At 50.5% G+C, this 14,318-nt stretch overlaps 1 protein-coding gene across 2 annotated transcripts in view; it reads left to right on the top strand.

Annotated features, from left to right (window-relative positions):
* bbs4 (Bardet-Biedl syndrome 4) overlaps window positions 1-14,318 on the top strand; it is a 35,196-nt gene that overhangs the window by 17,671 nt on the left and 3,207 nt on the right. For both annotated transcript variants that reach the window (XM_070864096.1, XM_070864097.1), the window contains 8 exons: window positions 2,416-2,543; window positions 3,031-3,085; window positions 6,466-6,534; window positions 7,039-7,191; window positions 8,339-8,510; window positions 10,250-10,319; window positions 11,107-11,251; window positions 12,274-12,484. In XM_070864096.1, the coding sequence (XP_070720197.1) occupies window positions 2,416-2,543; window positions 3,031-3,085; window positions 6,466-6,534; window positions 7,039-7,191; window positions 8,339-8,510; window positions 10,250-10,319; window positions 11,107-11,251; window positions 12,274-12,484 (1,003 nt within the window). The remainder of the gene's footprint in view (window positions 1-2,415; window positions 2,544-3,030; window positions 3,086-6,465; window positions 6,535-7,038; window positions 7,192-8,338; window positions 8,511-10,249; window positions 10,320-11,106; window positions 11,252-12,273; window positions 12,485-14,318) is intronic.

Genomic DNA, 14,318 nt, shown 5'->3' with positions numbered 1-14,318 from the left:
TTCCACAGGTTAACAATTCTCTGAGTGAAGAAGTTTCTCCTCATCTCGATCCTAAATGGCTTACCCCTTATCCTTAGACTGTGACCCCTGGTTCTGGACTTCCCCAACATCGGGAACATTTTTCCTGCATCTAACTTGTCCAATCCCATCAGAATTTTATATGTTTCTATGAGATCCCCTCTCATTCTTCTAAATTCCAGTGAATATAAGCCTAGTCGATCCAATCTTTCCTCATATGTCAGTCCTGTCATCCCGGAATCAGTCTGGTGAACCTTCGCTGCACTCCCTCAATAGCAAAAATGTCCTTCCTCAGATTAGGAGATCAAAACTGAACACAATATTCAAGGTGTGGCCTCACCAAGGCCCTGTACAACTGCAGTAAGACCTCCCTGCTCCTATACTCAAATCCCCTAGCTATGAAGGCCAACATGCCATTTGCCTTCTTCACCGCCTGCTGTACCTGCATGCCAACTTTCAATGACTGATGCACCATGACACCCAGGTCTCGTTGCACCTCCCCTTTTTCTAATCTGTCACCATTCAGATAACATTCTGCCTTCCTATTTTTGCCACCAAAGTGGATAACCTCACATTTATCTACATTATACTGCATCTGCCATGCATTTGCCCACTCACCTAACCTGTCCAAGTCACCCTGCAGCCTCTTAGCATCTTCCTCACAGCTCACACCACCACCCAGTTTAGTGTCATCTGCAAACTTGGAGATATTACATTCAATTTCTTCATCTAAATCATTAATTAATATTGTAAATATCTGGGGTCCCAGCACTGAACCATGCGGTACCCCACTAGTCACTGCCTGCCATTCTGAAAAGGACCTGTTTATTCCTACTCTTTGCTTCCTGTCTGCCAACCAGTTCTCTATCTACGTCAATACATTACCCCAATACCATGTATTTTAATTTTGCAAACTAATCTCTTGTGTGGGACCTTGTCAAAAGCCTTTTGAAAGTTCAAATACACCACATCCACTGGTTCTCCCTTGTCCACTCTACTAGTTACATCCTCAATAAATTCTAGAAGATTTGTCAAGCATGATTTCCCTTTCATAAATCCATGCCGACTTGGACCGATCCTGTCACTGCTTTCCAAATGTGCTGCTATTACATCTTTAATAATTGATTCCAACATTTTCCCCATTACTGATGTCAGGCTAACAGGTCTATAATTCCCTGTTTTCTCTCTCCCTCCTTTTTTAAAAAGTGGAGTTACATTAGCTACCCTCCAGTCCATAGGAACTGATCCAGAATCTATAGAATGTTGGAAAATGACCACCATTGCATCCACTATTTCTTAAGTACTCTGGGATGCAGACTATCGGGATTTATCGGCCTTCAATCCCATCAGTTTCCCTAACACAATTTCCTGACTAATAAGGATTTCCTTCAGTTCCTCCTTCTCGCTAGACCCTTGGTCCCCTAGTATTTCTAGAAGTTTATTTGTGTCTTCCTTAGTGAAGACAGAACCAAAGTATTTATTCAATTGGTTTGCCCTTTCTTTGTTCCCCATTATGAATTCACCTGATTCTGACTGCAAGGGACCATTTGTCTTCACTAATCTATGGAAGCTTTTGCAGTCAGTTTTCATGTTCTCTGCAAGCTTACTCTCATACTCTATTTTCCGCCTCATAATTAAACCCTTTGTCCTCCTCTGCTGAATTCTAAATTTCTCCCAGGCCTCAGGTTTGCTGCTATTTCTGGCCAATTTATATGCCTCTTCCTTGGATTTAACACTATCCCTAATTTCTCTTGTTAGCCACGGTTGAGCCACCTTGCCCTTTTTATTTTTACGCCAGACAGGGATGTACAATTGTTGAAGTTCATCCATGTGATCTTTAAATGTCTGCCATTGCTTATCCACCGTCAACCCTTTGAGTATCATTCGCCAGTCTATCCTAGCCAATTCACGTCTCATACCATCGAAGTTACCCTTCCTTAAGTTCAGGACCCTAGTCTCTGAATTAACTCTGTATTCTCCATCTTAATGAAGAATTCTACCATATTATGGTCACTCTTCCCCAAGGGACCTCGCACAACAAGATTGCTAATTAATCCGTTCTCATTACACAACACCCAGTCTAGGTTGGCCAGCTCTCTAGTTGGTTCCTTGACATATTGGCCTAGAAAACCATCCCTAATACACTCCAGGAAATCCTCCTCCACTGTATTGCTACCAGTTTGGTTAGCCCAATCTCTATGTAGATTAAAGTCGCCCATGATAACTGCTGTAAGGCGGGAGGAGGCTGGTGTGGAGCATAAACACCGACTGGGACCAGTTGGGCCGAATGGCCTGTTCCTGTGCGTCGATTCTATGCAAGACAGCAGCTCTCTTAATCTAAATAGTTGAACCCAGATTGTCCCAGAGTGACGGTGACAATTTATGTTTACTTCCCAGGCCAAGGATCACATGAACTGTGCTTTACGAAGCAGTAAGCATGATCTGAGCTTCATGGTGCTGGGGAAGTTGCACCTCCTGGAGGGGAATACCGAAAGTGCCATTGAAACGTACAAGGCGGCGGTGGAGTGAGTATTGTACCGTAAAGGTTAAATCAAAGTGTGAAGAGTGATGATTATTTACAGGGAGACCATTAGCAGCACAATGACTCACATTTACTGAGTGGGTTTTCAGTAAGGAAATACCCCAGACGCAGCGCAGTGTGAGCAGTGGACACGGCCGTAAGTGGGGGAGATGTTCGGAGCGCGGGGGGGGGGGGAGGAGGGGGTGATGACCCGAGGAGCAGTCACAGGAGTACGTTTCTGGAGGTCCTGAGGGTTTCGAGAGAACAGCAAGACAGAGAGGTTCAGGAGAGAATTGTGCAGTGCGGGTGAAGTCCAAAGGCTGTTCACCGATTGGGGCTTGTGGGGGCAGGGGGAGTACAGTGAGGGGGAGTCGGGAAACCACCAAGTCACAGAGAGAAATTAAAATGAATTTGTCCTGGAACATCACGGAGTGAAAGTGTAAAGTACTGAAGCAGAGCCTTTAACGTCACTACTTGTCGTCTCCTTGTAGGTTTTCTCCTGAAAATGCTGAGCTCCTGACTACACTGGGGTTACTGTACCTGCAGGTAATGTTACAGCCTGTGTCACAAACCAGAACACGTAATGGTACGGGCCCGCGTAACGGCCCGGCCCACGTAACGGGACGGGAAGACGGTGCAAACTCTCTTTCCTGTAAATAACCATTATAAAGCAATTCATTATCAGCGAGGCGACTGGTTTGTGAGCCCTGGGGAAAATCAAGAATCAATAAATGGAACGTGCTCATCATCGTATGTGGCCGTGGCTCACAGTGCCCCCCCCCCCAGCTCACAGTGCCCCCCCCCATACACACACAGCTCACAGTGCCCCCCCCCCCCCACACACACAGCTCACAGTGCCCCCCCCCCCCACACACACAGCTCACAGTGCCCCCCCCAGCTCACAGTGCCCCCCCCCATACACACACAGCTCACAGTGCCCCCCCCCATACACACAGCTCACAGTGCCCCCCCACACACACACAGCTCACAGTGCCCCCCCCCATACACACAGCTCACAGTGCCCCCCCACACACACACAGCTCACAGTGCCCCCCCCCATACACACAGCTCACAGTGCCCCCCCCACACACACACACACAGCTCACAGTGCCCCCCCACACACACACAGCTCACAGTGCCCCCCCACACACACACAGCTCACAGTGCCCCCCCACACACACACACAGCTCACAGTGCCCCCCCACACACACACAGCTCACAGTGCCCCCCCCCACACACACACACAGCTCACAGTGCCCCCCCCCACACACACACACACAGCTCACAGTGCCCCCCCACACACACACAGCTCACAGTGCCCCCCCCCCACACACACACAGCTCACAGTGCCCCCCCCCCCCACACACACAGCTCACAGTGCCCCCCCCCCCACACACACACACAGCTCACAGTGCCCCCCCAACACACACAGCTCACAGTGCCCCCCCCCCCACACACACACACAGCTCACAGTGCCCCCCCCCCACACACACAGCTCACAGTGCCCCCCCCCCCACACACACACACACAGCTCACAGTGCCCCCCCCCACACACACAGCTCACAGTGCCCCCCCCACACACACACAGCTCACAGTGCCCCCCCCCCACACACACAGCTCACAGTGCCCCCCCCATACACACACAGCTCACAGTGCCCCCCCCACACACACAGCTCACAGTGCCCCCCCCATACACACACAGCTCACAGTGCCCCCCCCCACACACACAGCTCACAGTGCCCCCCCCATACACACACAGCTCACAGTGCCCCCCCCACACACACAGCTCACAGTGCCCCCCCCATACACACACAGCTCACAGTGCCCCCCCCCCACACACACAGCTCACAGTGCCCCCCCCATACACACACAGCTCACAGTGCCCCCCCCACACACACAGCTCACAGTGCCCCCCCCATACACACACAGCTCACAGTGCCCCCCCCCACACACACAGCTCACAGTGCCCCCCCCACACACACACACAGTTCACAGTGCCCCCCCCCCCACACACACACACAGCTCACAGTGCCCCCCCAACACACACAGCTCACAGTGCCCCCCCCCACACACACAGCTCACAGTGCCCCCCCCCACACACACAGCTCACAGTGCCCCCCCCATACACACACAGCTCACAGTGCCCCCCCCACACACACAGCTCACAGTGCCCCCCCCCACACACACAGCTCACAGTGCCCCCCCCACACACACACACAGTTCACAGTGCCCCCCCCCACACACACAGCTCACAGTGCCCCCCCCCCACACACACAGCTCACAGTGCCCCCCCCCCACACACAGCTCACAGTGCCCCCCCCCCACACACAGCTCACAGTGCCCCCCCCCACACACACAGCTCACAGTGCCCCCCCCCCACACACACAGCTCACAGTGCCCCCCCCCCCCCCACACACAGCTCACAGTGCCCCCCCCCCCCACACACACAGCTCACAGTGCCCCCCCCCACACACACAGCTCACAGTGCCCCCCCCCCCACACACACAGCTCACAGTGCCCCCCCCCACACACACACAGCTCACAGTGCCCCCCCCACACACAGCTCACAGTGCCCCCCCCCACACACACACACAGCTCACAGTGCCCCCCCCAGCTCACAGTGCCCCCCCCCCACACACACAGCTCACAGCGCCCCCCCCCACACACACACACAGCTCACAGTGCCCCCCCCCACACACAGCTCACATTCCCCCCCCCCCACACACACAGCTCACAGCGCCCCCCCCCACACACAGCTCACATTCCCCCCCCCCCACACACACAGCTCACAGCGCCCCCCCATACACACACACAGCTCACAGTGCCCCCCCCCACACACAGCTCACATTCCCCCCCCCCCCACACACACACACAGCTCACAGTGCCCCCCCCCCCACACACAGCTCACATTCCCCCCCCCCCCACACACACACACAGCTCACAGTGCCCCCCCCCCACACACACAGCTCACAGCGCCCCCCCCCACACACACACACAGCTCACAGTGCCCCCCCCCCACACACAGCTCACATTCCCCCCCCCCCCACACACACACACAGCTCACAGCGCCCCCCCCACACACACACACAGCTCACAGTGCCTCCCCCCAGCTCACAGTGTCCCCCCCACACACACAGCTCACATTCCCCCCCCCCCACACACACAGCTCACAGTGCCCCCCCCCCACACACACACACAGCTCACAGTGCCCCCCCCAGCTCACAGTGCCCCCCACACACACAGCTCACAGTGCCCCCTCCCCCCCCCCCACACACAGCTCACAGTGCCCCCCCAGCTCACAGTGCCCCCTCCCCTCCCCCCACACACACACAGCTCACAGTGCCCCCCCCCACACACACACAGCTCACAGTGCCCCCTCCCCTCCCCCCACACACACACAGCTCACAGTGCCCCCCCCCACACACACACAGCTCACAGTGCACCCCCCCAACACACACAGCTCACAGTGCCCCCCCCCCAACACACACAGCTCACAGTGCCCCCCCCCCAACACACAGCTCACAGTGCCCCCCCCCAGCTCACAGTGCCCCCCCCCCACACACACACACACAGCTCACAGTGCCCCCCCCCCCCAGCTCACAGTGCCCCCCCCCCACACACACACACACAGCTCACAGTGCCCCCCCCCCCCACACACACACAGCTCACTGTGCCCCCCCCCCCCCCCCGCGCACACAGCTCAGTGTGTGCCCTCTCACTCTGGTTATGAAAGATGATTTTATTGCTCTGATCAATCTTCTATCTGGCTTTGTTCTGACGATTTCAGTCATCCCTTTGCTGTGTATACAGAGGTTCAATGCGAGCTGTGTCCTGGGAACGACGCCATCACTTTGTCTGTTTATACGCAAGACTAAGACTTTGTGTAAAAATGGCAACCAACAATACCATGTGTTTCTGGATTGCAGCTCGGAAGATACAAGAAAGCCTTTGAGCATCTAGGAAACGCGCTTACCTACAACCCCAACAATTATAAGGTACTGACCTGAACCTGTGTGTGCAGAACATGCTGGGAAACTTCATAAGATTCAGTCATTTAACACTCCCTAATTGAATTATTCAAAAGACATATTTGCTTAACCATGTTATCATAACTAGTTAGTGTTCAACAATCCTTATCCTAATGAGCAGAAATCCACATATGGTATATCTTGCTGTGCATCTGTACAGAATTCCTGCTTATTCAGCGGGGTAAGGGTTGCTCACTAGTATTTACTCGTCAAAGTAAAAGATGTGTAACTGCAGAGTTTCTGTTAATTCAGCAGGGTAAGGATTTCACTCCATGTAATTGTCTGGAGTTGCTGTTAATTCAACAATGTAAATGCTATCATTTCCATTTTGATCAGGATGGTTCTGACCCTAACGTGCAGTAACCTTGTGGTGTTCGATTCTCTGCTTGTTGTATTGCTTAGCAGGGTGTGCACAGACGTGATTTTAGGCTCATTCTTACTGTATTCCAATTTTCCATTTGTGTTGCACAGGCCATCCTGGCTGCGGGCAGTATGATGCAGACTCACAGTGACTTTGATGTTGCGCTGAGCAAGTACAGAATAGCAGCACATACCATACCCGAGAGCCCGCCCCTGTGGAACAACATTGGCATGTGCTTCTTTGGCAAGAAGAAATATGTAGCAGTGAGTATAACGAGGAGCTTCTGATCAACAGGGCACTGCCCAAAGTCCCAACCAGTTACTGTGTAGTGCTCAAAATTGGTTCACTATAGACGTTTGCTTTTATGACAGTAACCAGTAACTGGGAGCCACGATCCTGTTACTTAAATCTCCCACTGTTGGTGCTCCTGTAGATGGGCCATAATCAGGCCTTTCTGTCTCCTGATACATTCAGACCTGTTCGTTTTCACTCCAGAATCCACAACATGTCACCACGGTGCTCTCTGGTGTCAGAGGGTGTCACTTCGTGTCGGTCACTGTGCAAGGCAGCAATTGTCCTCGCGACACACTGCCAGTCTGCAGGGCTACATCCCTGTTGGAATCTGGTAAACTACAGGTGCTGACTGTAAAGCTCCCTCCACACTGTCCCATCACACACTCGCAGCCCTGGTACAGCACGGGGTTAGATACAGAGTAAAGCTCCCTCTACACTGTCCCATCAAACACTCCCAGGGCAGGTACAGGGGGTTAGATACAGAGTAAAGCTCCCTCTACACTGTCCCATCAAACACTCCCAGGGCAGGTACAGCACGGGGTTAGATACAGAGTAAAGCTCCCTCTACACTCTCCCATCAAACACTCCCAGGGCAGGTACAGCACGGGTTAGATACAGAGTAAAGCTCCCTCTACAATGTCCCATCAAACACTCCCAGGGCAGGTACAGCACGGGGTTAGATACAGAGTAAAGCTCCCTCCCTCTACTCTGCGTTCGTGTGGTCCATTTGTGTCTCCCTCAGTCGGGCTGCCTCTTCTGCACCAGTGTGACATTTTTTCAGGTCTCACACAAGCTGTCCTGTCAGTTGCTAATTTAGTGCCAAAGTTAGAGGCCCAGACCCAGTTGGATGTGAGTTGGTACTAAGCTCACTTCATGTAGGACAGGCAACGAGCAGTGCCGACCATCAGCACATCCGTCTGGGCTGGATTGGAATGCTGCCCAGTGTCAGGACGCTCTTCAGCACTCTGTTCTCTTCCTGCACCACTCGTTTAAAGAATGTATTTGTGTCCACTACTCATCGTGGTTGGTGTTGAAATATATTTGATGATTTAAACCTTAAAGCTACTGTGAAATGACGAGCACCTCAGTGAGTGAATGGCTGTTTATTTGCTGCAGGCTATCAGCTGCTTGAAGCGAGCCAACTACCTGTCTCCCTTTGATTGGAAGATCCTGTATAACCTGGGCTTGGTGCATCTGACCATGCAGCAATATGCGTCCGCATTCCACTTCCTCAGTGCTGCCATCAACCTGCAGCCAAGGATGGGCGAGTTGTACATGCTGCTGGCCGGTGAGTGTGGAAACCCATCCAGGCAATTGAGCGTTTGATCAAACGTGGCCAGAGACTCTTCCCAACACTTGCAGCTTCATCCAGTGAATGAATGCACCAACACTGACACAATGGAGACCCAGCTCACACCACACGCTCCCCTCCCCTATCTTCCTCTCCTGGAAGCGTTGGCTCGTTGGTGGGTATAGTTCCTGCTCCCTGACCCAGGACCCATCCTGTGTGTGGATGAGAGTCCAGGCAGTGAATGTGACAGGCTATCCCACCACTATTGCATCACGCTCACAGCACATGGGCCACTGGGCAAGAGTCCAGGGTAGAACCCGGGCCTGGTTTATCGTTTCCTCTAACCCAGGGCCATGTGGCCACTTGTAGCACACTTGCTCAGTTAAGATCCGCTAACTTTGCACATTCTGCTGATCGAACCATGGCGCCCCCAGCTCCCCATCGGGACAGCGGCACCAGATCCATTCATTAAACACAGTCTGGGAAAGCACCCACACCGAGCTGCACTGCAGCAAGAATCCATTACACCCTCACACCCTGACCATGGGGATCCACCCTGACATCACCATGAGGATCCAGGTGATCTGTTCAGTTCTAACCACTCTACTGAATATCCAGATGTGTAGTCTCGCCTCGGGTAACTGGATTTCCACATCGATTGCGGAGTTGAAGTGCTCAAGGTAGCAATCCATCTAGCAACCTTGGTGCTGAATTCAGTGTGAATGGAATAGATTGGTTCCCAGTGAATGTATTAGTACCCAATCCTAACTCAGACTGGATTGGGTCAGTATGTGCCTTGATGCCTGGCCCAGAATGGGTTGGACTGTCCCCAGTGTTTGGGATTGTGTACTGACCCACAACCCATTGAAGCTGGTTTGTGACCCTGTGATCCAGGACAGTCCTGACCCAGACCGACAGGTGTGGATTCAAATCCCCAAACTTAGAAATCTGAAACATTAAAAATAAATGAGCCCAAAAAGTGCTGGAAATAAACGGTGGGTCAGGCAGCAGGTGAGAGAGAAAGTGGTTCCGAGACTGGATTGGGCACCTCTGCATCTTCAACTGTTGGTTAGTGCTTTCCAAAAGTCCCACAGCCTCGAGGACCCAACTAATAAATTGGAAGGTTTCCCATTGGTCCAATGGGGCATTGTGTGGACTGTGGTGCTCCTGACTTTATTACTCAAACTCCAGGCCAGAGATTGAATGTTCAAACACAGTTTATAGTATTTATTCTAACTATTAATTAGAAAATAAACTTTGAGACTGATGTTTTCTGAGTGGGAGAATCACTAACCGTTGATGTGGAGGGAACTATGACAGGCTGTGTGATGCCCCTGGAGTGAGGCATGGCCGTATATACGTCAAAGAATGTGATGCGCTTACAATAACCACTATCCTGTTTATATAGCCCCCTTTACCACAGAAAAACATTCAAAGCTGCTAAACGGGAGTTAAAATGGACACCGAGCATGTGAGGAGGTATGAGAGAAATGCTGGGCAAATGGGTAAGACAGAGAGGGGTTTAGGGAGGGAGTCGGGCCAAGGTGACTGGGACCTCTGGTCCTGGTGGTGGGGCATTTCACAGGTCAGGGTTTGAGGAATGAAAGGCTTAGGGCAGGACAGGGTGGAGGAGGTCACGGAGCTCGGGTGGGGCGATCCCACACAAGGATTTGTGGATGAGAAAGGGTATCCCTGCGAATGCTGTGATTCTGTAAGTTCCCTCCTTGTTGTTGCAGTGACGTTAACCAACCTGGAGGACCCTGACAATGCAAAGAGATCCTATGAGCAAGCCGTGGCCTTTGACCAGTGAGTATCAGTGGGGCAGGTGGTGATGAATGTTAAAGATTCAGTTGGTGCATCCCTTGTAAGATGTTCCGTCATATTGCTGAAGGCAAGACTTGCATTTCGTGCCTTGTTACAGCAGCAGTGGGCCTTTCTGATGGTTGGTGAACAGTATTGGCTCTATTTTCTCCTTTCCTTTTCAAAGCACCAACACAGATTGTTTTGCATTGCCCTGTTCCAGGACCCCTTCCTCTGACCAACACATGAACCCATGGGGCCTGTGTTCTGATGCTGTGTATAACTAACCAGTGTTCCTCCACGTTGCTTTAGCTAGTTTCCCCGCATGCACTGTTGCTGACGCGCGCTAACGTGTAGGTGATGGGCTTTCTTTCAGCTAGTCCTTTCTCCTCGTCTCCTGAGGGCACATGTTCCAAAGGTATCCTCCAGGACCTCATCCTGACTATTGAACTATGCAGGGCATCACTGCTGAGCCTGACCCTGTCCACACTCCATGTGCACTTGTCAGCCGGGGTTACTCAGTACCAGTCAAGTCAGGGAATCCCCGCTCCTAAGCCACAGGGACTGAGGGGAACTATAGGACCCTGCCACTCGGTAGAGACACCTTCTGGAGTGTATCGCTCCTGTACACACTACCTTTCCCATTGGGGCACAGCCAGGCTGTAATACCTTTTGTTCAACGCTTTAATATCTGGCTCATATTGATGTCCTTTTATGTTGAGCTGTCGCATAGATCCTGAGGAGAAACAGGGTCATCTTTTGCTGGGAAAGTCAACCTCTCTCTCCTCTGCAGGTCAAACCCACTGGTAAACTTAAACTATTCGATATTACTGTACAACCAAGGGAACAAGAAGGGAGCTCTGCACCAGTATCAGGAGATGGAGAAGAAGGTCAATAAACTGAAGGCCAGCAGCAGCACGCTGGAGTTCGACCCAGAGGTACTTCAACAATGGCTCATTCTTTGTAAATGACCTAACTATTATCAGCTTATAGCAAGTAGGCTTGAATTTAAGACGCCATCTCATGTCCTAGGATGGCAAAACTGGAAATGTTACCATTCGCAATCTTCCTTTCTGGCACCACACGATGTTAAATGTCACACTTGGTGTCACCGACCTACTTCCTGGTTTACCTGAACCTCTCTCCTGCTCTTCAACTGTGCTTCTCAACTTAAAAACCTCATATTGAAATATTGTACAGACAGTATGGTAAGGGTAGCGAGGGAAATGGAGTTGAGACACAATCAGCCTCTCGGGGCTGAACGGCACTCCTCCTGTTTCTATCGGAGGTACCATTCTTTGGATGAGACGTTAAATCGAGGCTCAGGTTGATGTTAAAAATCCTGTGGCACTTATTTGAAAAAGATGTGTGAGTTTTCCAGATGTCCTGGGTTTACCCTCAACCAACACCACCAAAAATAGATTAACTGAACATTAATCGCATTGCTGTGTGTGGGACCTTGCTGTGTGAAAGTGGCTTTCGGCTCTACCCAAAGAATGATTGTGCTTCAATCCTGAGATATAAGATGCTAACCGTTCCTTCAAAGGCCACATTGTGTCTTACACAGTATACGGTCCGGTCATAAAGCCCAACCCACTGGTAGACCCAACATCTCCGACCACTGCCACAGGAGATCCACCAGTGTTAGTGCAAGATTCCTTATTGACTTTACTGAAGCTGTATTGTATGCCTAGAACTGATGTGCAGATTCTCATTTTGTTAGACATTTTTACATGTATAAAAAGGTAATTTTATGAAGTTATGATTCCATTATGAAGCTTCATCTCCTTTCCCAGGAGCACAGGCCAGGAATTTAAACATCGCTCCTTGTGAGTTTCCTTCAATTTCACCAAATGACCACTTCGATCGAGTGCTGACTGTTCTAGGGTAGATATTGGGAAATGAGAACATGCAGTGACTGAAGCGGAGTATCTAATACCTTCTCTCCACTGCCCCCCAGTTGGTAGACATGGCTCAGAAGATTGGAGCAGCCCTCCAGGTCGGGGAGAATCTGGTCTGGACAAAACCAGCAAAGGACTCCAAGTCGAGACACCGCGCGGCACCATCCGGCAAACTCGGCACCAACCAGCAACCCCTGGGCTCGAACCAGGCTCTGGGCCAGGCCATGTCATCAGCCGCAGGGTACAGCAAGACAATACAGCTGTCCGCAGGTGAGAAGCAGCGCATTGAACTCTGAACTTAAACACAGCAACATTTGCTGCATTTGCGGAAAATAGTAATCGTTCCTTTATAGTGCTTAGATATCTTTTCAATTACAGAATGTCCTAGTTATTTCTATCTCTTAGTTCTGATAGTGCAAGTGAATAATGAAGGATTTCCCGAGTGTAGTTGCATGCATTTAAATATATATGTTTTGTGCGATGACTCCTGTTTACACAGTAAACAGTCACAAATTGCGATCTCAGCCATGTGCAATCTTGTTGCTCTCTCGTGCAACATCAGTTGCGACTGACCCGAGCACCCCCGGACTTGTTCAGTAATCTGCTTCATGGCAGGGGGATGGGAACCTGTGCAGGGAGACAGAGGGAAGTAGAATGGGGGCAGAAGCAAAAGATAAAAAGAAAAGTAAAAGTGGAGGGCAGAGAAACCCAAGGCAAAAATCAGAAAGGGCCACATTACAGCAAAATTCCAAAAGGGCAAAGTGTGTTAAAAAGACAAGCCTGAAGACTCTGTGCCTCAATGCGAGGAGTATTCGTAATAAGGTGGACGAATTAACTGCACAGGCAGCAATTAATGAATATGATATAATTGGCATCAGGGAGACATGGCTCCAGGGTGACCAAGGCTGGGAACTCAACATCCAGGGGTATTCAACATTCAGGAAGGATAGACAGAAAGGAAAAAGAGGTGGGGTAGCATTGCTGGTTAAAGAGGAAATTAACGCAATAGTAAGGAAGGACATTAACTTGGATGATGTGGAATCGGTATGGGTGGAGCTGCAGAATACCAAATAGCAGAAAACGCTAGTGGGAGTTGTGTACAGACCACCAAACAGTAGTAGTGAGGTTGGGGACAGCATCAAACAAAAAATTAGGGATGTGTGCAATAAAGGTACAGCAGTTATCATGGGCGACTTTAATCTACATATTGTTTGGGCAAACTGGTAGCAATACGGTGGAGGAGGATTTCCTGGAGTGTATTAGGGATGGTTTTCTACACTAATATGTCGAGGAACCACCTAGAGAGCTGGCCATCCTAGACTGGGTGATGTGTAATGAGAAAGGACTAATTAGCAATCTTGTTGTGCGCGGCCCCTTGGGGAAGAGTGACCATAATATGGTAGAATTCTTTATTAAGATGGAGAGTGACACAGTTAATTCAGAGACTAGGGTCCTGAACTTAAGGAAAGGTAACTTCGACGGTATGAGGCGTGAATTGGCTAGAATAGACTGGCAAATGATACTTAAAGGTTTGACGGTGGATAGGCAATGGCAAACATTTAAAGATCACATAGATGAACTTCAACAATTGTACATCCCTGTCTGGGGTAAAAATAAAAAGGGGAAGGTGGCTCAACCGTGACTAACAAGGGAAATTAAGGATAGTGTTAAATCCAAGGAAGAGGCATATAAATTGGCCAGAAAAAGCAGCAAACCTGAAGACTGGGAGAAATTTAGAATTCAGCAGAGGAGGACAAAGGATTTAATTAGGAGTGAGAAAATAGAGTATGAGAGGAAGCTTGCCTGGAACATAAACACTGACTGCAAAAGCTTCTATAGATACATGAGGAGAAAAAGATTAGTGAAGACAAACTTAGGTCCCTTGCAGTCAGATTCAAGTGAACAAATACTTTGATTCTGTCTTCACGAAGAAAGACACAAATAACCTTCCGGAAGTACTAGGGGACAGTGGGTCTAGTGAGAAGGAGGAACTGAAGGATATTCTTATTAGGCGGGAAATTATGTTAAGGAAATTGATGGGATTGAAGGCCGATAAATCCCTGGAGCCAGATAGTCTGCGTCCCAGAGTACTTAAGGAAGTGGC

The sequence above is a fragment of the Pristiophorus japonicus genome, chromosome 21 (genome assembly GCF_044704955.1).
Source record: "Pristiophorus japonicus isolate sPriJap1 chromosome 21, sPriJap1.hap1, whole genome shotgun sequence".
Taxonomy (NCBI): domain Eukaryota; kingdom Metazoa; phylum Chordata; class Chondrichthyes; family Pristiophoridae; genus Pristiophorus; species Pristiophorus japonicus.
This window is presented reverse-complemented; position numbering and strand designations above follow the sequence as displayed.